We start from the raw sequence: 20,964 nt of genomic DNA on the forward strand, positions 1-20,964 counted from the left end.
GTGACCTTCAGCTGCAGTAGCTTTACTGCAAGCACCCTTCCTGCTGTCTCCTATGTGTCAGCCATCATGGTTCCCAGTAACAGAAAAACAGCTTTGCAAGAGTTTAGTCGCAAGAACTGCAGCTAGTTATGTGTAAATACAGGGCTTAAGCAGATGAGGTTGTGGAAGGAACTGGTGCCAAGTCAAGGATGGCTTTGCTGTGAACTCTTCATCTCCTCAGCAGCGCTACCTTCTCCCAGTGAGTTTGTAGCAAAACCAGGAAGGTGCTACTAGAAATGTCCAGTGAAAAACAGAGCCCCTACAAAGGAATAATCCCTCTTCATCTCGGCTTTTAACATGTGCCTTTCTTTTTGCTTGTCATCACATGAGCCCATTGGATTCATTTTGGGTTTCTGCACCAGCTAAACCAGGGTTTCCTGTGCGGCGGGAGGGGCTGGGAGGGTGCTCAGGCTGCCTCTATTGCACACAAACATGTGCAAAGCTAAACAAACACTTATTTCTCCCTTCCTCTTCTTGTGTGCTTTGGTTACTTGGGACCTTGTGCTGCTCAGCACCACACCCTGCCTAGTGTAGTATTTTCCTCTTCCTACTCGTGAGGGTGAAACTGGTAACCTTCCACCTTGTTGCTATGCCACACGTCCATCTGGTGTTGCAATATCTGCAGTTTTTGCGTTGATCCACAAAGGATGTCCTGCTGTTCCAGGGTATTCCTCCTTTGCTGTTTTCAGGCCACAAATGCAACGAGATACCTCTGGAATTTTTTTTTTTTTGGATGATGTGTTGGTTTTGCGTGGCAAGGTTTTGGTAGCGGGGGGGGCTACAGGGGTGGCTTCTGTGAGAAGCTGCTAGAAGCTTCCCCTGTGTCTGACAGAGCCAATGCCAGCCGGCTCCAAGACGGACCCGCCACTGGCCAAGGCCAAGCCAATCAGCACCTCTGGGATAACATAGTTAAGAAAGACAAAAACAGTTAGAGAGCTTTTGCAGCCAGAGAGAGGAGTGAGAAGATGTAAGAAACTCTGCAGACACCCAGGTCAGTGCAGAAGGAGGGGGAGGAGGTGCTCCAGGTGCCAGAGCAGAGATTCCCCCTGCAGCCCATGGTGAAGACCATGGTGAAGCAGGCTGTCCCCCTGCAGCCCATGGAGGGAGGATGAGGGGGTGTAGAGATTCCCCTGCAGCCCATGGAGGACCCCACACCAGAGCAGGTGGAGACACCTGAAGGAGGCTGTGGCCCCGTGGGAAGCCCAGGCTGGAGCAAGCTCCTGGCAGGACCTGTGGATCCGTGGAGAGAGGAGCCCACGCCAGAGCAGGTTTGCTGGCAGGACTTGTGACCCCGTGGGGGACTCACGCTGGAGCAGTTTGCTCCTGAAGGTCTGCACCCCATGGGGGAGACTCACGTTGGAGAAGTTCATGAAGGACTGTCTCCCGTGAGAGGGACCCCGCGCTGGAGCAGGGGAACGATGAGTCCTCCCCCTGAGGATGAAGAAGCGGCAGAAACACCGTGTGATGAACTGACCGTAACCCCCACTCCCCGTCCCCCTGTGCCGCTGAGGGGGGAGGAGGTTGAAGCCAGGAGTGAAGTTGAGCCCGGGAAGATGGGAGGGGTGGGGGGAGGTGTTTTAAGATTTGGTTTTATTTCTCATTCCTCTACTCTGTTTTGCTTAGTAATAAATAAGACGAATTCCCTCTCTAAGTTCGGTCTGTTTTGCTCGTGATGATAATTAGAGAATGATCTCTCCCTGTCCTTATCTCGACCCATAAGTTTTTTTTCATTGTACCTTTTCTCCCCTGTCTAATGAAAGAGGGGAGTGATAGAGCGGCTCTGGTGGGCACCTGGCCCTCAGCCAGGGTTAACCCACCACAGATGAGCACTCCAGATGTATTGAGCCTGTGGGTGGGATGCATGTCCTTCAACTCCTTCCCCTCCCCAAAAAGCTCCAGAGGTTATTGATATTGGGTATTGAGCTACACTGGGCAGGTTTTGACACTGGTAGAGGTATGGAATGGACAAGTGGTGAATTATTCCTTAAAAGGACATTTGGGGGTCACCTCCCTCTGGGAGAGGGGAAATGGAGAAGAACCTATTTTATATAGTCATGGTCCTTAATGGATCTTGGCTGCTCTTGTCTCCTAAGCTTCCTCCCAAGAGAAGCGTTTCCTCTAAATGGGTGTGACTAGCTCTCAGCCAGACAGTGAGGGCATGGTGCTGATGGAAATCTCAGAAAGCCCCAGAGGGGATGGAGAGAAAAAAAGGCAGCAAGCATTAAGTGCACTTTCTGAACAAGAGCTGAGAAGTGAGAAAGCAGAATATTCGCTTACAAAAACAAACTACTGTAGCATGACAGTAGAACACGTAAGCTTTGCTACATACAGAGACCTCAAAAAAAGCCTAGAAAGGGGTTTTTTGTTAAGATGATTTTTTTTTTTTTTACATGTCTAAACTGTGGTGGGGGAGTTGTGAGGAGAATGCAGCAATTCCCAGCACTGTGCTGTGGTGGGTTGACCTTGACTGGCTGCTAGGTGCCCACCCAGCCATGTTCTCACTCTCCCTCCTCGGCAGGACGGGGGCAGAAAATACAATGAAAAAGCTCATAGGTTGAGATAAGGACAGGAAGATTGCTCACCAATTACCATCATGGGCAAAAGACTCAACTTGGGGAAAGTTAATATAATTTATTGCCAATTAAAAATAGAATAGGATAATGAGACACAAAACCAAAATTAAAACCACCTTCCCCTCACCCTCCTCTTCTTCTCAGGCTCAACTTCATGCTTCACTCTTCTACCTCCTCCCTCCGCAAGCAGCTCAGGGGGATGGGGAATGGGGATTGGGGTCAGTTTGTAACACTTCATCTCTGCTGCTCCTTCCTCCTCACACTCTGCTCCTGCTCCAGCGCAGGGTCCCCCACGGGCTGAAGCTCCTGCCAGGAGCCTGCTCCTGTGTGCGCTCTCCATGGGCCACAGCTCCCTTCAGGGTGTCTCTACCTGCTCTGGCGTGGGGTCCTCCAGGGGCTGCAGGTGGGTATCTGCTCCTCCTTGGGGAGGAGGGGGACAGCCTGCCTCACCACAGTCTTCTCCACAGGCTGCAGGGGAATCTCTGCTCTGGTGCCTGGAGCACCTCCTCCCCCTCCTTCTGCACTGGCCTTGGTGTCTACAGGGCTGTTCCGCTCGTGTTTTGTCACTCCTCTCTCTCCCAGCTGCTCCTGCGCAGTGTTTTTTACCCTTTGTTAAATATGTTATCCTAGAGGCAGCGCTGGTGTTGCTGACGGGCTCAGCTTTGGCCCACGGTGGGTTCATCTTGGAACTCGCTCTGCCCAACACGGGGGCAGCTTCTGGTGTCTTCTCAGAGATGCCACCCCTGCAGCCCCTCTGCTACCACAGCCTTGCCACGTAAACCCAACACATATGCCGCTGAAGGATAACGGTCCTCAGACGCGTACCCTTCCCCCCCGGGAGCCCACGCAGTGTCGCAGCTTGTGCCAGGCGTTGCAAAACTGACGGAGCGTGGGGGGAGCTCAGAGGTTGCGGGAGTTTGGACATCCCTGTTGGTGCTGGTGACGGTGGTGGAGTGGAGGGCTGTCTGTGAGGAGGAGGTGCCCAGCACACCCACAGTCCATGGGGTTGCTGGGAGCAGCAACTGGGTGAGTGGGCTCCCCCAAAAGCAAATATACAGTCCCTTGGGGCACCGAGGTGTTAGCTTCATGTGTGGGGGGTGCGTCCCTGAGAAGGCTGGCAGGAATGGAGGGAGGCTGCAGGGATTTTGCCAGCTGCGCTTTGTGGGGTCTGTATTTGGGAGTCAAAGTCTCTGGCCCTTTCTGGGGCCTTTGTGGCACACAGAGGCCTTTCGCAGCAGAGCCGTTTTTGTGGACGTAGGGATGTTACTTGTGGACATGATGTCTGGAAACCAGCACATGTCTGTGTCTATCTGCGAGGGCCGTGGTGTCACCACCATGGCCGTGAGCACCTGAGAGTCTGGCAGCTGGGGCGCATCTGGTTACATTGCCTGTCATGTCTTGCGAATGAGATCTTGAAAAAGTTGGGTTTGGGTGTCTTCAGCAGCATTGTTTGAAGGCAATAGCATTGTGGCATTGTGTCTTTTGGGAGCACCTTTGTGGAGGCTGAGGTCTGTGACCGCGCTGGGGTTTGGGGTGATGAACGGGCCTTGCTGGTGCTGGTTTCCAGGTATTTACATCTGAATCCTGCACAGTAACCTGCTCATCTCGCTCCAGCAGCTCTGCCTGTTCCATGGCTCCATTGGCACCACTTGTGCTTTTGCGTGAAAAACAGCTTGCTGCGGAAAGTGGCCTCCTATGTTGGACGCAAGACACAATGGAAGAGTGGTGAGAAGGATTGTAAATACACTCAAGTGACTTGCAGCTGGGGTGTCGAAAAACACATATATCATACTAATTACTGTTTGGCCTTGTGTGTTGGGCAAGTAGGATATCTGTGTTTAGCTAACACAGACCTGTGATAGACCCAGAGGCACCCTGTCGAATGTGCTTGAGATTCCTGCCCTGCTGTGGGAAGATCAAAGCACGGCGGTAACTTACACCTGTGAGAATCCCTGAAATACAGGTGAAAACAGCGGCTTCGGTGATCCTCTAGCAGGGACTGTGCTCCCCGCTGTGTCCCTGTTTCTGCTCGGGGATCCCCTGGTTTCAAGGTAACAGAAATAAATTTACTCTTTGCATTTCATCTGTTGGTCCTGCACCAGCTCACGGCTCTCTCACCAGAGATGGTCTCTGCATAACGGGTCACTGTGACCTACTTCACATGCTCAGTGTTGGTTTGTGGGTGCTCCGGTGCCCCAGAGAACGGGGAAGGGCCGGGGCAGCGTGACGAGGCTGCCGGCATTGCCGGTACCGGCGTCTGTGTGACGGGGTGCCAGGGAGGCCCGGCGTGCGGGCTGGAGGCTGCAGGTGTCTCGGGGAATTTTGCCTGTCGTCTGCTTTCCACATCCCTCCGAGCCGCCGCCTCTACCCGCGGGTCACGACCCAGCGGCAAACGCCCCCCTCGGCGGGGCCGTGCTCGGCTCCAGGGCTCGGCGCTGGCTGGGGCCCCCATCCGCCCCTGCCATGGGAGGGGTGAGGCGGGCGCCGAGAGCTGGCGGAGGCTGGCCGGCTCCTCTCCGGGCCCCGGGCGGGGGGGGGGGGGGGGGGGGGCGGCTGCCGGCCCTGGGGGACCCGTCAGGGGCCGCCCCCACACGGCGGTTCCCGCCCGCCGGCGCAGGGCGGGGGGTAGCGCTGGGCGCTGACGTCACCGCGGCGCCGGTCCCCCGCCGCGCCGAGCGGAGCCGAGCGGGCCCTGCGCTTGCGCGGCGGCGGCGGGATGGGGAGCCCGGCGGCGGGCTGGGGCGAGGCTCCCGGCAAGCGGGCGAGGCGCGAGGGCTCCCCCGAGGGTCCCCGCGACCCCCCGGCCAAGAGCGACCGCTGCGACCCGCGGCTGTGGGACACGGAGCGGCTCTGCCAGTACCTTGTGCGCTGCGGCTTGGGCGATCCCAGCCTGCTGCACCGCTTCCGAGGTAACGGCGGGCCGGGGGCCGGGCAGCCCCTCGGGGCGGCCGGGCCCCGCCGCTGACGCTGCGCTTGCCCCCCCCCCCCGCAGATAGCAAAGTCACCGGGAGCATGCTGCTGGACCTGCCGGCCTGCGCCTTCGAGATCACCCGCGTGTGGTGAGAGCCGCCCCCGCGGGCCCGGGCTGCGGTAGGCCGCGGGGTGGGAGGGCGGTGGGAGGCAGCCCCGGCCCGCAGCGCCCTGAGGCGGCCCGCGCCCTGTCTGGGTGAGCCCCCGGTGCTGACCGGGCTCTGGCCTCTGTGACCGGCCCTTGGGGGGCCCCGCCGCCCGCGGGAACAGGAGGTTTCGCCTCTAAAACCGAGGAGGACGTTTAGCGAGGGGCTTCGCGGCGGGGAGGTCCCTGCGGGGTGTGTGACTGACCGGGGCTGCCGCGGGCGGATCTCTGCCTCGCAGGGCCCCGTCCGCAGTAGCCAGCTCCGGCAGAAAGTGGTTCCCTGACCGAACAGGACGGCTTTGTCCCGTTTCCACCCCAAATGCCCACCAGCTGGGATGTAAGGACGGTGGGATGGTGATGGAGCGGGCTCCATGCCGTGATCCGCATCCTCCGGAACACTGTACCGTTCTGCTGATCCAAGCACAGCCAGCGCCATCCAGAGCAGAGCAGCTAGTTGCCCAATTAACCACGAGAAGCAACCCAAGTCCATTGAAAAAGCTTTAAAGAAAGTACCACCAGTAGCAGAATAACCTTCTAAGCGTTAATAGGAATGCCAGTGAAAACTCCAGGGTTTTGATGAGAACTTTCTTCTCAGCCTAAAGTTAATGCTGCTCCGGTCCTGCTAACAGTAGTAGTAGTAATGATTTTTAAAACAGGGAGTAGGCACTGCTCTGTGGAGGCTGGGTTTCACCCATCTCCCTGAGACAAATCCAGACGTTGAAATTTTAATCTTGCAACAGTTTCTGGGACTTTGCTCTTTGTCGTGCCCGCTACAATAGGGTGGACTGTTATGCACAAAGAGATTTTGTTGTGCGACCTGACAGAATACGGGGCTGTGGGTGAGCGGCAGAGTTCAGTGGCCGCCGTGAGCTGCCCCGGCACTCGGCTGCGGGGAGCGAGCAGTCCGGCAAAGTCTTACTCCCAGCTCCGTAGCAGTCACCTGCCACAAATACAGGAAAACTGAACGCTGTCATAAAGCACCAAAGCGTTATTCCCAGCAGCGAGGGAAATTACTGGTCCCAAAACCCTTGTAATTTTTCTGGTGGTGAATATACTTTTTTGCTCTTCTGGACCGGAAGAGAGTATAAACGTATCCTGTTGTCCTGTGTGTCTGAAGGGCCCCCGCTGCCCTTCTCTGCCCTGCTGGGGTCGGTTTTGCTCACCTCTCCTGGGACGTGAGCCTGCTTGCTCACCACATACTTCCTGGTGCTTTTTAGTCTTTGAATGTCATTTCTTTACTCCTTTGCTAACCTTGCTTATGCTGTTTCCTCCAAATTTCTCTCAAAACCCAACTGTTCGGTTCAAGCCACTTGCTAATGTGGTTAGTGGACCTAAGGCAGTTTGGAGCATGGTTACATGGCGGGCGTACGCAAGTGCAGAGCTGTGTTTGTCTGCTGGGAGTTTTGAGTGCTTTGGTGCGCAGGTTGGCCAAAAATGTGTCAGAGCTAATGCTGTGCTGAGGAGGAAGGGCCCCATTTCTCTTACACCGAGACATCCCAGCTGTGCTCACAACTTGCGCAAGGTGAGTTGAGAGAGCGGGCATCTGGGCGTGGCCATCGGTAGAGAAAGAAAAGCTGGTGTGACTCAAGGTGACAAGGCAGAAGGGTTGTGCTTTGGAGGAGGTAAGATGTTGGCAGGAGTCATTAAGGTATTTTTGATTTTTTTTTTTTTTTGGAAGAAGGGTTTTAACTGCAGCCGTTTGAGGTGTGCAGATAGAAACGGTGTGGTATCATGAGGAAGGCAGCTAAAGGCTGTATTTGTTTCTGAGGTATAAGGTGATTGTCTAATTGAAATAACAAGCGGGTGTATAGCTTCTGTTTAGAGACTACCAGGAAGCTGCTTGCTTTTAGTACCTCGCTGGCTGTCTGAGCATCAAGTGCCCATACAGACACTTGGACGCACCGGACATCTGCAGGCTGCTCTGTGGGTCGTCAGAAATTTGTAGGTCAGTCTCTGTTAGTGCTGAAGGTGGGCAGGCAGGACAGGGGAGCGACCAAGTCCCTCTAAGCGTGTTGTACAAGCAGTGGGGTCAAACGGCTGTGAAGAGAGTTCTTGGTACAGAGGGTGGATGGTGCTGGGAGTATGGAATGACATGCTTGTGGGTTTTCTTTCATAAGGTGTTTCCTTTGGTGAGATCTGACATCTTGTTTCTGTTAAGCTGAAAATGTTGCGAGTTGGATGAGAAATTGCTAGAGCCTTCTGCTTTTCTAAAACATCTCAACTTTGCACTAAAGAATGATCCCTCTGCACGCCTCTTTCCGCTGCACGCTGTGTCCTATGGTAGCTTCCATCATTCCTCTGTGACAGGCCGGTAATGAATGTGTATATTTAGTTCCCTGCCGTTCCTGGACATTCAGTGGCTCGGGACGACAGGGGCCTGGAGAGAGTGCCATGGGTTTCCCATGGGTTCTCATGTTCCTGGAAGTGGATGTTGTGTGTGGCGTGCAGCATGCTGCGTGTTAAATATGCGTGATGAGTAGGGCTGTCTGGCTGACCTCTCTGGAGAAGTTACCTTCTTAATGGGTGCAGGAAAGGGTTTTTCTCATCCTTGTCACCTGCGGCAGGAAGGAGGGTGTGGGCAAAGCAGGGAAGGATGGTGGGGAGTGGATGGGGAAGTGTCGGTTTGTCAGTTCTCACCCTTTCAAAGGCAGCCGGCAGTATTGCTGCTTTGGCTGTTGGAGGAACTATGCCTGCAAAGCCTTGGAAAACCACAGTACTAACAATGATTTGTGTGTAATCTCTTGGTTGAGGCAGTCTTACCGTGTAGACATGCGGTGGGTTGACCCTGGCTGAGGGCCAGGTGCCCACCAGAGCTGCTCTATCACTCCCCTCTTTCATTAGACAGGGGAGAAAAGGTACAATGAAAGAAAACTTACGGGTCGAGATAAGGACAGGGAGAGATCATTCTCTAATTATCATCACGAGCAAAACAGATGGAACTTAGAGAGGGAATTCATCTTATTTATTACTAAGCAAAACAGAGTAGAGGAATGAGAAATAAAACCAAATCTTAAAACACCTCCCCCCACCCCTCCCATCTTCCCGGGCTCAACTTCACTCCTGGCTTCAACCTCCTCCCCCCTCAGCGGCACAGGGGGACGGGGAGTGGGGGTTACGGTCAGTTCCTCACGCGGTGTTTCTGCCGCTTCTTCATCCTCAGGGGGAGGACTCATCATTTCCCCGCTCCAGCATGGGGTCCCTCTCACGGGAGACAGTCCTTCATGAACTTCTCCAACGTGAGTCTCCTCCACGGGGTGCAGACCTTCAGGAGCAGACTGCTCCAGCGTGGGTCCCCCACGGGGTCACAAGTCCTGCCAGCAAACCTGCTCTGGCGTGGGCTCCTCTCTCCACGGATCCACAGGTCCTGCCAGGAGCTTGCTCCAGCGTGGGCTTCCCACGGGGTCACAGCCTCCTTCAGGTGCCTCCACCTGCTCCGGTGTGGGGTCCTCCACGGGCTGCAGGTGGAATCTCTACACCCCCTCATCCTCCCTCCATGGGCTGCAGGGGGACAGCCTGCTTCACCATGGTCTTCACCACGAGCTGCAGGGGAATCTTGCTCCGGCGCCTGGAGCACCTCCTGCCCCTCCTTCTGCACTGACCTGGGTGTCTGCAGAGTTTCTTACATCTTCTCACTCCTCTCTCTGGCTGCAAAAGCTCCCTCTAACTGTTTTTCTCTTTCTTAACTATGTTATCCCAGAGGCGCTGATTGCCTTGGCCTTGGCCAGCGGCGGGTCTGTCTTGGAGCCGGCTGGCATTGGCTCTGTCAGACACAGGGGAAGCTTCTAGCAGCTTCTCACAGAAGCCACCCCTGTAGCCCCCCCCGCTACCAAAACCTTGCCACGCAAAACCAACACAAGACACCAGGTGAAAAATCCCCTGCTGTTGTTTTCCATCTGAAGAAGGATGGAGCTCTCTCTGTGGTGCAGCCAGGACTGTATTGACAGCACGCTCTTGTCATCTGGAGGCCAAACCCAAAATGAGGGTTAGTGCTCCTGGAGGCAGGGCAAGACGATGAGATGTGCAGGCCACCGACGTGGTATGTGTAGGCAGGGACTTCCCAGCCTCCTTGGTCCGGCCTGTTCCTTTTGCTGCTCTCACCCGCGTGTGGCACCAATGCGTCCCGGAGGTGACTCCAGCAGATATACCATACAGTGCAGGGAGCTGCGTTAGCACCGTTCAATTCGGCCCTGCTGGAGGTGAGTTTCTGGAGCAAAGTAGGCTATGCTCTTTGCGTAGGTTATTGTGTAATACACTGTACTGTCAGTACAGAGCCGTCCTCTTTCTGTTGTTCCTGTAGTTGCAGTCGTTGGTAATTTCTCAAGATAGTAGGTGCCCACATGCCCTCCTCCTTACATACCTGACTATTTTCCAGTTAATTTTCTCATCACTCTTGAATTCTCATCACAAACCAAGAGGCTGTGCCCTGTACTAGCAGTTCTGTTCCTTGCCTAGCGCTGGGTGCTGCTTTGCACTGCCTCACCTTCTCAAAAATGTGGTAGAGTCCTACCTCGTGTACTTGGCATGATCCAGAGTATCTTTTTGGTCAGTTGTTACCTGGGGTCTATTGCATGGCTATATGGTGGTGGTGCTGTACTTCTTGCAGCATCACAGCTCCTTCAAAGCTATGCTTGCGATGTTTGATCTCCAGTATTAGCGTGCTTTGAAGTGATATCTACTGAAGACCTCACTTATAATTAAGAGCATGGGGATCATGTCTGTACATCAAGTTTGGGTGTTAATTTTTCAAGTCTGTTGGAGTGAAGATGCTCTAGTCCTGGTGTGGTTCTGCGTGGTAGGTAAGAGTCTTGTGAGACAACTTCTCAGAAGAAGAAAAACGAATGTCAGTGGCTGGAAGCAGACCACTTCTGGCTTTGCTGTCCCTGGACTGTTTTTGAGCTGTGATGGAGACGTGTCATTTCTTATAAGCAGCAGTTGAATATTCTTGGTCCCGTTTTCAGGACAGACCTCAAAGAGCAGTTGCAGTTGCTTTTCCTGGGAGTGAAAGGATAGGTGTGTACAAACTTCTGGTTTGCTGGCCACAGAAGGGTTCCTTGGCTCTTCCACCGTGTCAAAGTCCATCTTCTCTTCTTAGCAAGGAGATGCAGGTGGTCCTCTTGTCCTCAGTGTTAGTTGCTTTCTGTTGCCCTGTAAATAGTCAGCCCTTTCAGGAACTGCCTCGTAAGTATCTGGGGGTTTGTGACTGTTCCTGCAGACTGAGCTGCTTGGGATGTGAGGTGACACGCTGCTCTGGGCATCACCACCAGCGGTTTTCATCTTGCTTGCGAGTGGGGGTAGCTAAGGACTTGTGATCGTGTGAGCAGCAGAGGCTGCAGCCCAAGACCTCCCCGGGAGGGAAGGGGATACTAAGTGGTTAAGACAAAAACTACTGAGACATCATACGCGTTTAATATTTTATGGGTTGTGAATTGTTAAATGATTCGGATGAAAATATGTCGTGCATCAAGCAGACTTTTTTTCTAATAGTTGACATTTTATACTATTGCTTTCTGTTAAAGTTTGAATTGAAAGTCTGATGTAAAACTGATCTCAGGGTGGTTAACTGCTGAAGCGTGAGAGGTAGCAAATCATACTTTCTTGTGATAAAGCGCTTGCTGTCCTTGAGCAACATGGTTTCAGCCTCAGTATGACAAGGCTTGCAGACAGAGTTAATGGAAGCGGGTGTAACAGAGTGTATTATCTCTCCCTCCAGACTTGTCCTGCCTGTGCTCTTAGATGTCCATGGCTACAGCAGAGTACCTGCATTGAAAGTTTGTGTGTGTGTTGTGAAGGGGACCTTTAATAATGAATTAAAAACGACAGCAAAATATCTTTACAAAATAGAAGAATCGGTTCTCAACAAAATTAGGGCATCTTTTAAACTGCGGTGTTTCCGCTGTTGGAGTTGAAATTAATTTGTGTAAAATTCAAGTTAATTTGGCAAAAGTAAACTTCTTTTAATACAGAGTTGACTAACTGAAAGAAATTTTTATAAAAATTGTTTATTGGGAATTTGATGTTTTAATTTAAGGCATTTTTCAACCTTAAAAAATGTCACTTTTTCAGGCACTGATTGTTGTCTTTCTCTTAAATTTAAAGGACGTATTCCTAAATATGTGACTGTCCCTAAAAGAAATTGATGAAAAAAATGTGTATTTCCTGGTGTTTCTGTTGCTCGGGAGAAGCACTTACACTGCTTTACAGACAACTTCTGTAGCAATTTGTTCTCTTCCTTGTATACTTGACTTCAGAAGGAAGTCCTTCTTCAGAAGGAAGAAGTGCTCTCAGCATTTTTCTGAAAAAGCTGCACAAACCTGTATTTCTGTAAAAGAGTCAACAAATACCAGAGTAATATGAACTTGAACAAGTACTGCAAATTGTAGAGGGAAATGCATTGCAAACTTTGCTCTCAATGTCTTTTTTTCCTTTCTAGCCTCCCAGACGAGAGACTGAAAGTGCTGGAGTGCCTGAACAAGCTGAGACAGCAGCATGTGGACATAATGAAGGTAGCCCCAGCGCCGAGTCGTGTCGACACCGCTCGCAGGGCTGGTGCTTCGCAGCGTGGCCTCTCTCCCTCTCTCTGCCTCCCCTCCTCTTGGCTCGGTGGTGCCAGCTGGGGCTGCGGTGGTGCCTTGCCTTTGCAGAGCAGCAAACTCCGAGCCCTTCTCCTTGATAGTGGGTGGTCTTTGAAAAACCACATTAACCAGAAAAATTGTTAAAATCATCAGCTAAGAGCTTTATGTGGGCACCTGGCGGTTGTGAGAGATTGAACAAGCAGATGAGCTCTTAGAAATGTGTTCAGAAGCTCCCCCCTTTCATATCTCTCTCTGTGGAGCCTCCCCTTGTTTTGTTGGGGCTTTTTTTATTAGTTTAGCCCCAGGCCTGGGTTAACGGACTCCTTCGCGCTTCCACTGTTTGCTTGAGTCCAGCAGTTTCTCGCAGTGGTGTATGTTGGTTTAACTTCAGGCCAGGGCTGCGCGAACGCATTCCTTAATCGTCTTGCACATCTGCTCGAGCCCTGTCAGCTCAGTGACCCAGAGTAGAAAGAACACAGGAAAACCTTATTTGCCTCAGTATTTTACCAAGATATGTGTGTGATGAAATATTTTATCTGCTGTTTGGAGGCAAGGATTAAATGTGCACATTTGTCTTCTCTAGTAAGTCACTGTAGTTACTCATGTCTCTTAGAACATGTGCTTAGGGATGATCAGGGAGTACTTATTTCATGTTTCAGTTATCTTGGGTTTTGCATTTTGTTTTATGAAAAAGGTAAGAATCATAATATCCACTCTGCAAAATTTCACTTGATTTTAAAAAACATGAACAATGGCAAGCCAAACACTTCTTATTGCGCATCTCGGACATGTATCGCAGTATCCTGCTTTAACTGGACTAGCACATTAATACACAGCAGTTTTCTTAAGTGTTAAGTTTTGGGATTACACAGGTGCAGATAACATTTTTAGAAATTTTTGCTTTAATTCCCTTGCACTCTGAAATATGCAGCTTTGGTTTTTTTTGATGCCATGCTTAAGTAGTTCTCCCAGATAAATCTTGGAATATGGTAGGCAGGACATGACTTTTACAGGAGAAAACAGAACAATCACCCTCTCCCACCGAATACCTGATCATTCTAGATATCCTTTACCTTGGTGCCTGTTTCCTTTCAAAGTCAAATTATAAATGTTGATTCCACTATTGCTTGGCTTTTGTAGGTTTTTAACGATCCAATTCATGGACACATTGAAATACATCCCCTTCTTATTCGCATCATCGACACACCTCAGTTTCAGCGCCTGCGATACATTAAGCAGCTGGGTGGCACTTACTTTGTTTTTCCAGGAGCCTCTCACAACCGCTTTGAACACTCTATAGGGTAAGGTGGTGATGTCTTGCATGCACGTCTCTTGCATTTGGATTTCCCAGCCAAGGGGCATCGCTGTCTTTGAGCATTGGTGAAAACTGCTAGGGTGGCATTTTTGGTCTTACAAATGTTCCTGGATATCCTGTGTGATTATGGGCTGGTCCCTTGAACTTCATTTAATAAAGACAGATAAAGAAACCTACAAGATGGATCAACATTAGGCTTCCTCCCCTGCCCCTTCTTCTTCTAAGAATAATGTTAATGAAAAACTGTGAGTGCTTTATGTTCTCCCTGGTCAAAATTTGAATTTTAAAGCATAAACCTGGGAAGGGTACAGGGGCTGCTCTAAATGACTCGCCAGTCAGTTGTAATCTCTTTATATTGTCCAGCACAGCTAAACCCCATTTTATCTGTAATGTTTGCATTTGTTGCTATGTGTGCTTTATGCAGTCGATGGCAGATTGTCAGGCTGTTAGCTGTAATATAAGTTAAACAGAAACAGATTATGGACACCAGGGTTCGCAGAATGCGAGGTCGTTCACACTCCACAGTGAGGCTGATTAATGACAAATTTAAGCTTGTTTTAAAAGTATATCCCAAGGTGCAGAGAAATTAAATTAGTTTTTATTCAGGTGATCTGGCCAGCCTAAAGTTGGTTTTTTTTTTTTAGTGCTGAAATATTGTGGAGTAAGTCTGGCTTCTGTCCTGCTCTCTGACACTAACAAAGTGCAAATAGCTATTGCAAAAGGGTCTAAGCAGTGAGCCGGAATTGATTGTATGTGGTAAACCTGAAAAGACAAAAATGTGAGGGATATAAACAAAGCTTTCACAACAGGAGAAAGAAAACTCCAGTGGCATCAACAACCTTTTCCTTTAAACAGTTCAATTAATCTATATAGTTAATCTTAGGAGAGTTGTTCTCAACTTGTATATCACTTTGAAGATTTCTACAGTGTTAAAATGGAAGTAGTGAGCTTTGTGTGCTCACTGGTCTATTAAAAACCCACCAAACGATACAATTTGGTCTAATGAAAGATACTGCCTCATCATAGAAAACCTTGTCTTGCTTTAAGATGTTCTGGAAGGGAGGAGGACTGTTGACACAAGTGAAAAAGGATGTTGGTGCAGAGCTTGTGAACAGTTTATGGGAGTATGTGCCGTGTGCTTGTTCCTGCTGTTTTCATATCAGGAGAACAGAGGGTCCCATTCAGTGAAATTCAATGTCAAGTCTAAAATGAAGGAAAGGGAGATAAACGATTGTCATAAGCTATTGTTAAAATAGCAATTTGAAAGAAGAATAAAATGCTTTGGTGGCTGTTGTAGACCTTTGCAGTTGCACAGACTGGAGGTCAAAGGATGAGGTGTAAGCTGTGGCGCTTCAAGATGCACGTTGCCGGTAATGCACGGCTGTTCGTTACTCTGTGGTTGTGATTATGAAATACTGCAGGATGCTGTTGTCTCCATGTTTTGGGCGTATCTCATGGTTTTTTGCTTTCAGATGTGTTATTGATGACTTCCTGTCTACTACAGGAAATAGTTTGTCTGTGATTCTCTTGCAGGTCAGGGTTTGAGTATTTGTTGTGTGCTGTCTCTCAGACAAGGGCTGTGACTTAATGGAGCAAAACAGAACAGGTGAACTGCTCTGTTTCTGTTTAGCCTAAACCACTACTACTATATTCATGGTCCTTTTTTTTTTTTTTTTTTCCCCTTTTTCTCTTTTCTTTTTCTCTTTTCTTTCCTTCCTTCCCTCCTTCTTTCCGTCCTTCCCTCCGTCTTTCCTTACTTACCTCCTTCTTTCCTTCCTTCCCTCCTTCTTTCCTTCTTTCCCCTCTGCAACAGGGTGGGCTACCTAGCAGGATGTCTGGTTCGTGAACTGAAGGAGAGACAGCCAGAACTGGATATAACCCAGCGAGATATCCTCTGTGTAGAAATTGCTGGGCTTTGTCATGATTTGGGTAAGCAACACTTAGAATCCCAGACTGGTTTGAGTTGGAAGGGACCTCACAGCCCATCCAGTCCCACCCCCTGCCATGGGCAGGGACACCCTCCACTAGCCCAGGTTGCCCAAAGCCCCATCCAACCTGGCCTTCAACACTGCCAGGGAGCCAGGGGCAGCCACAGCTTCTCTGGGCAACCTCTGCCAGGGCCTCACCACCCTCACGGGGAAGAATTTCTGCCTCACATCCCATCTCCATCTCCCTTCCTGCAGCTTCAGGCCATTCCCCTTGGCCTGTCACTCCCTGCCCTTGTCACCAGCGCCTCTCCAGCTTTCCTGGAGCCCCTGCAGGGACTGGAAGGGGCTCTAAGGTCTCCCCGCAGCCTTCTCTTCTCCAGGCTGAGATGGCTTGTTGCACTTTGAAAGCTAACCTGGATGAAAGCTGGCTGCAAGATCTGAGTATGAGAGCTGTTTTGAGCTGCTCAGTGTGTGGCCACATTCTGAGACAGGATTTATCTGTTCCTGTTTGGTCCAGAGTACAGCTGCAGAGGCAACTCCGTTTGGCAAACTTGTAGCCATGCTTAGCTAGTTTTTTGTCGTGTTTTCATATGATGTTTAGAGTTCTGCCCTCAGTGGCTGAAGTGTCCACTTCCTTCTGTGATGTCCTCGGGTCTCTTAAAACATTTCAGCAAATTAGTGACCCTATCAAAAATTGTTATGATTATTTTATAATTACTTACTTTCTTCAGAGCTGGGACAGAGTAATAAACGTTCTCAGTGTTACTGCAGTACTTGCCTGTGGTGTATAGGTAATGGAACTGGCAGTGCTAAGTGCAGTAGTACTTAAGGTGTCTTAGGAAAATGTACTCGCTGTAGTTGAATCTTCCTCATAGATGATGTCAAGATAAAGTCAAATACAAGAGAATCTAGATCCTTAGGTTGCTGAAAATGCTTTTACTGACAGCCAAATTAAACCCATGTAATCTTTATTTTTAAGGTCATGGGCCATTTTCGCACATGTTTGATGGAAGATTTATTCCACACGTTCGTCCGGATTTGAAGTGGAAGGTAGGCTTTTCGCTATTAAAGTCAAAATAGAAAACTGAAATTTTTAAAGGGAGAATAATTCATCTTTAAAGATTGCCAGTGCTTGTGAGAATATAGTGATCATCTAGCCTTTTCTTATTGTGTCATTTTGATGGCATAATTAAAACTCAGAATGTTGTCTTCTAATCTTGTGATGATTTCCTTGTTGTTCTCTTTCACTGTTTGTTCGGGGAAGGTCAGCCCCCTCAGCGTGGCCGAGAGCAGATGCAGCCTTACTAGCAAAGCAGAAAGAGGTGTGGGGAGAAGTGAGGGCAGATGTTTGTCACCAGCATGTCTTCCCTGAGAGTGCAAATGCTCTTGAACTCCTGTGTACTCTTATGAGATCTGTTTGTTTACACCTGTCCTCTTCCTGCAGATGTCACACCGGGTGACGCAGAGGAGAAATGAGATGTCTCGGTCTTGTCGGTGCCTGTAGTGTGACTCTGAAGAGGCAGAATTCATTAGGAGTGCACCTGTTATTTTAAGCCAGCGTTGTGCCTTGGAATGCGTATTGCGAGCATTCTTCAGAGTATATTTTAACAGATGCAAAATACCACCTGGGAGCTTCCTTTCCAGTTTAAGATGCTTAGTTCAAGACCAGGATATTTAATACAATGTTTAGAATTCAAACTTTCAGAAACATTGAACAGTTTCAAGGGTGGTTTGCTGTGAATGAAATGTAACACAGTCCTTCAGGCCTCTGCGGCTTGTCAGTATTGAGCAAAATCAGCTGAGTAAACTTGTTAACCTTAGGCACAGCAGAAATGGTTATTTTGTCTTTAGCATTGTAACTGTCTTACAGCTGTTTGTTAAAATACAAAATTAACAGCTGTCTGCCAAAGAGTGTGTTTCTGGACTCTGTGAGGGGGTGATTTCCTCTTTGGTTAGACACAAATTGAATAGAAAATCGCCCAAGTGCTGCACTTTCCCACCACCAGCGCTGGTGCCCTCCAGGCAGTGCTGCTGGGTTAGGAGAAAGCTGTGACTGCAGGAAAAAAGGCTTAAACTGTAATACAACATTTAGACCTTTTTTTTTTTTTTTTTTTCTTTCCCACAGCATGAAACTGCTTCTGTTGAAATGTTTGAGCACCTGATCACTTCCAATAAACTGGAAGAAGTCATGAAGTCGTATGGTCTTGTCTTGGAAGAAGATATGAACTTCATCAAGGAACAAATAGGAGGGCCTATAGATGAAACTGCTTGTGAGAAATCAGTGAGTCAGTGTACTGCTCCTGTGGTTATCCCCATAAATGTCTTTAATTTTACTGACAGTAGATAATTTTTGCTTCTGCTATGTTTTATTACTTATTTTTAGCACCATGAAATTCTGAAAATCCTGTCGTGAGAAGCTAGAGAAACGTAGTGTTTTTTTCTTACAGTGCTGGCAGGAGGCGATAGCTTCACTGCGTTACATGCTTTCATCTCCCTGAGAAGCTCTTACCTTCAGATTAGAGGAAAGCTTAAGAACGTTATTTGTATTTAGTGAACCTAATTCACTATAACTAGATTGGTAGAACTGAATTTTTAGTGGAAACCTTAAATGACCAGGTGAGAATAATAGCCTGTGTACTGGATGTCTGAAGGCGGTGGTGATGGGAGGTCGTGTTTTCAGGTAGCTGTTTGAAGAAAACATGGAGATAGTTTAGGGTAAGAAGCTGATAATGGATGACAAAACTCAGAACTGGCAGAGATGAGGCAATGAGCAATACAAAGCATGGCCTGAGTGCCAGAGCCACATCAACTTTGATGACAGTAGCAAAATGCTTGAATTTATTTCAGTAACAAACATAAAGGCAGGGATAAGACTTGAAGAAATGTGTTGCCTCAAGGGGCAAGGAAGAAGAGATGGTGATTATTAATCCTTGCAACTCTGGGAAAGAATTAAGTCCTCTCTACTCACTTTACACTTTACAGCTCTTGTCATCTCTTCAAGGACACCCATTCAGTTGCTACCAGAATTAAGGACCTGTCAGTGGGAGATCTGTCATGACAATCTGGTCCTAATCAGAATTTGTATGTTGTCCCAAACAAATCACCCACAAATGTTAGCACTTACCCATTATTTTCTGCTGTAGGAGTGTGTAGTTCTGCCATGTGCGCTCCAGCACTCTGATAATAAACATGGGGAACTCAGCATAATAGAATTCAGTCTGAGATCTTCTGGGAAGGGGATATTAATTTACAAAGTCTGCAAGTTGATTTTTACCCGCTCACACTCATTTGCACACCAATCTTGTTTCCGTTGATCTTGTGCCAGTTTCTTGCCCGATGTCTGTGTTTCCTTGTTTGGATTCTTTGCCTGTTTTCCAGCAGGATACCAGGAAAAGGAATGTCACACATGATACATAGCAAGCTCGCCACCCCCCTGGTGCTAGCCTGCAGGATCTCCCGCTGACAGTCATTTGTACTGTGGTGGTCTTACCAGAGTACAGGCGCCTCTCCTGATGAGGCTTCTGTGCCTCAATGCTATCGCGTCGCAGGCCTTCTGGTCCTGATGTCATCAATGGGGTGGTTTGTGCGTTGTTTTTTTCTTTTTTTTTTGGCATTTCAAGGCTGCAGGCTTTGCTTTAATATAATGGGAAAGAATGGTTTTTATTCTTCCTGATACTCTGGGAAGTCAGCTGCTTAAGCCCTAGTTCTGGATTTCTGATGCCCAACAGCTTCTGAAAACTCTTATTGTCTTTGTGTTCTTTGCCTCAGTGTTGGATGCTTATTGCAGGCAAAATCGAAGTGTATTCGCACGATCTTTAAAAAATTGTTCTGACATTGTTTGCATGCTTTAATTTCTTATTGTTTCTGATTTTTTTTTGTCTTCTCGGCTCCCCTGTTCTTAGTGGCCCTACCGTGGTCGACAAAAGGAGAAAAGTTTCCTATATGAGATAGTAGCTAACAAAAAAAATGGCATTGACGTTGACAAATGGGATTATTTTGCAAGGTACAAATCTTACAGTTTTGTTTTTATTATGAATTCCTACCGAAACAGTGCTACTCTATGTACAAGTATGATATAATTGTTAAACACTCTCTGTGGAATATTTTTAGGGATTGCCATCACCTAGGAATCCAGAATAATTTTGATTATAAGCGATTACTTAAATTCACTCGGGTCTGTGAAGTAAATAACCAGAAGCATATCTGTACCCGTGACAAGGTAAGCGGCGTGTGTGAACCAAGGGAACGCTCAGCAGCGAAACGCGTGCGAGGTATAGCAGCACCCTGAGAACATGCAGGGCATGGCAAAGCCTGCCTCGGGCAGTGTGGTACAGCCGCGCTCTGGATTGCAGGGGGATGGTGGGGTTCCCTGCCGGACACTTGTTTTAGCCCAAGAGAGGAAGAAGTAGTTGTTGCTTTGAAAGCTGTTCTCAGAAGCAACTGGTTGAAGGCAGGGAAGGACAGAGCAAGGCTCTGTTGGGAAGGGTTTGTGGAGGATCCCTCCAGGGATCAGCGTCCGCTGCGCATGGTCCTGCTCCAAGTCCTCTAAAAGGTGAATGTGGCTTTGGCGAGGGGCTGCTAAGGGAGCAAGAGGTTGTCTTCTCTGCCCTGGCTGCCTGGCATCGCTGTCAGGTCTCTGTTCTCCCACGGTAGCCTGAGTATGTTTCAAAACTTGTAAATTGTGGAAAATAACGATTCTGTTCTATGCTGCAAGTGGAAGGAGATAACTCACTTGATTCCTCGATTGTTTTAGTTTTCCAATTAAGACAATGTCAAAAGTAAAAGGTGATTTATTTTTTTTTTATTCAGGAAGTTGGAAATTTGTATGACATGTTCCACACACGGAATTGCCTGCACCGGCGAGCATACCAGCATAAGATTGGCAACATCATTGAAATAATGCAAGTATTATACTTATACTTTGAAAACTGGGGAGGGACTGGTGACAAGGGCATGGAGTGACAGGCCAAGGGGAATGGCCTGAAGCTGCAGGAGGGGAGATGGAGATGGGATGTGAGGCAGAAATCCTTCCCCGTGAGGGTGCTGAGTCCCTGGCAGAGGTTGCCCAGAGAAGCTGTGGCTGCCCCTGGCTCCCTGGCAGTGTTCAAGGCCAGGTTGGATGGGGCTTTGGGCAACCTGGGCTAGTGGAGGGTGTCCCTGCCCATGGCAGGGGGTGGGACTGGATGGGCTGTGAGGTCCCTTCCCACCCAAACCAGTCTGGGATTCTGTGATTCCTTTTCTTGCATTCAATTTATTTTTAGATCCTTGAAACTGTATATCTGTTCAGAATATTCAGATAATCTGTAAGGTGTGAGTTAGAATGACAGCCATTGGGCTATATAACCCAATTCTTGTGGCAAGGCTCGGTGCTTAAAGTATCATAGAAGCTGTGATTAACAAGAAAAAGGACAAAAACATCCTT

At 49.0% G+C, this 20,964-nt stretch overlaps 1 protein-coding gene across 1 annotated transcript in view; it reads left to right on the forward strand.

The window, feature by feature from the left end:
• The first annotated feature begins 5,248 nt into the window (after positions 1-5,248).
• SAMHD1 (SAM and HD domain containing deoxynucleoside triphosphate triphosphohydrolase 1) overlaps positions 5,249-20,964 on the forward strand; it is a 29,643-nt gene continuing 13,927 nt past the window's right edge. The window contains exons 1-10 of the mRNA XM_075768313.1: positions 5,249-5,521; positions 5,605-5,671; positions 12,158-12,230; positions 13,440-13,600; positions 15,428-15,543; positions 16,522-16,592; positions 17,668-17,823; positions 19,445-19,545; positions 19,653-19,761; positions 20,352-20,443. Coding sequence (XP_075624428.1) covers positions 5,329-5,521; positions 5,605-5,671; positions 12,158-12,230; positions 13,440-13,600; positions 15,428-15,543; positions 16,522-16,592; positions 17,668-17,823; positions 19,445-19,545; positions 19,653-19,761; positions 20,352-20,443 — 1,139 coding nt within the window. The 5' untranslated portion in view covers positions 5,249-5,328. The remainder of the gene's footprint in view (positions 5,522-5,604; positions 5,672-12,157; positions 12,231-13,439; positions 13,601-15,427; positions 15,544-16,521; positions 16,593-17,667; positions 17,824-19,444; positions 19,546-19,652; positions 19,762-20,351; positions 20,444-20,964) is intronic.

The sequence above is a fragment of the Balearica regulorum genome, chromosome 16 (assembly GCF_011004875.1).
Source record: "Balearica regulorum gibbericeps isolate bBalReg1 chromosome 16, bBalReg1.pri, whole genome shotgun sequence".
NCBI classification, from domain to species: Eukaryota; Metazoa; Chordata; class Aves; order Gruiformes; family Gruidae; genus Balearica; species Balearica regulorum.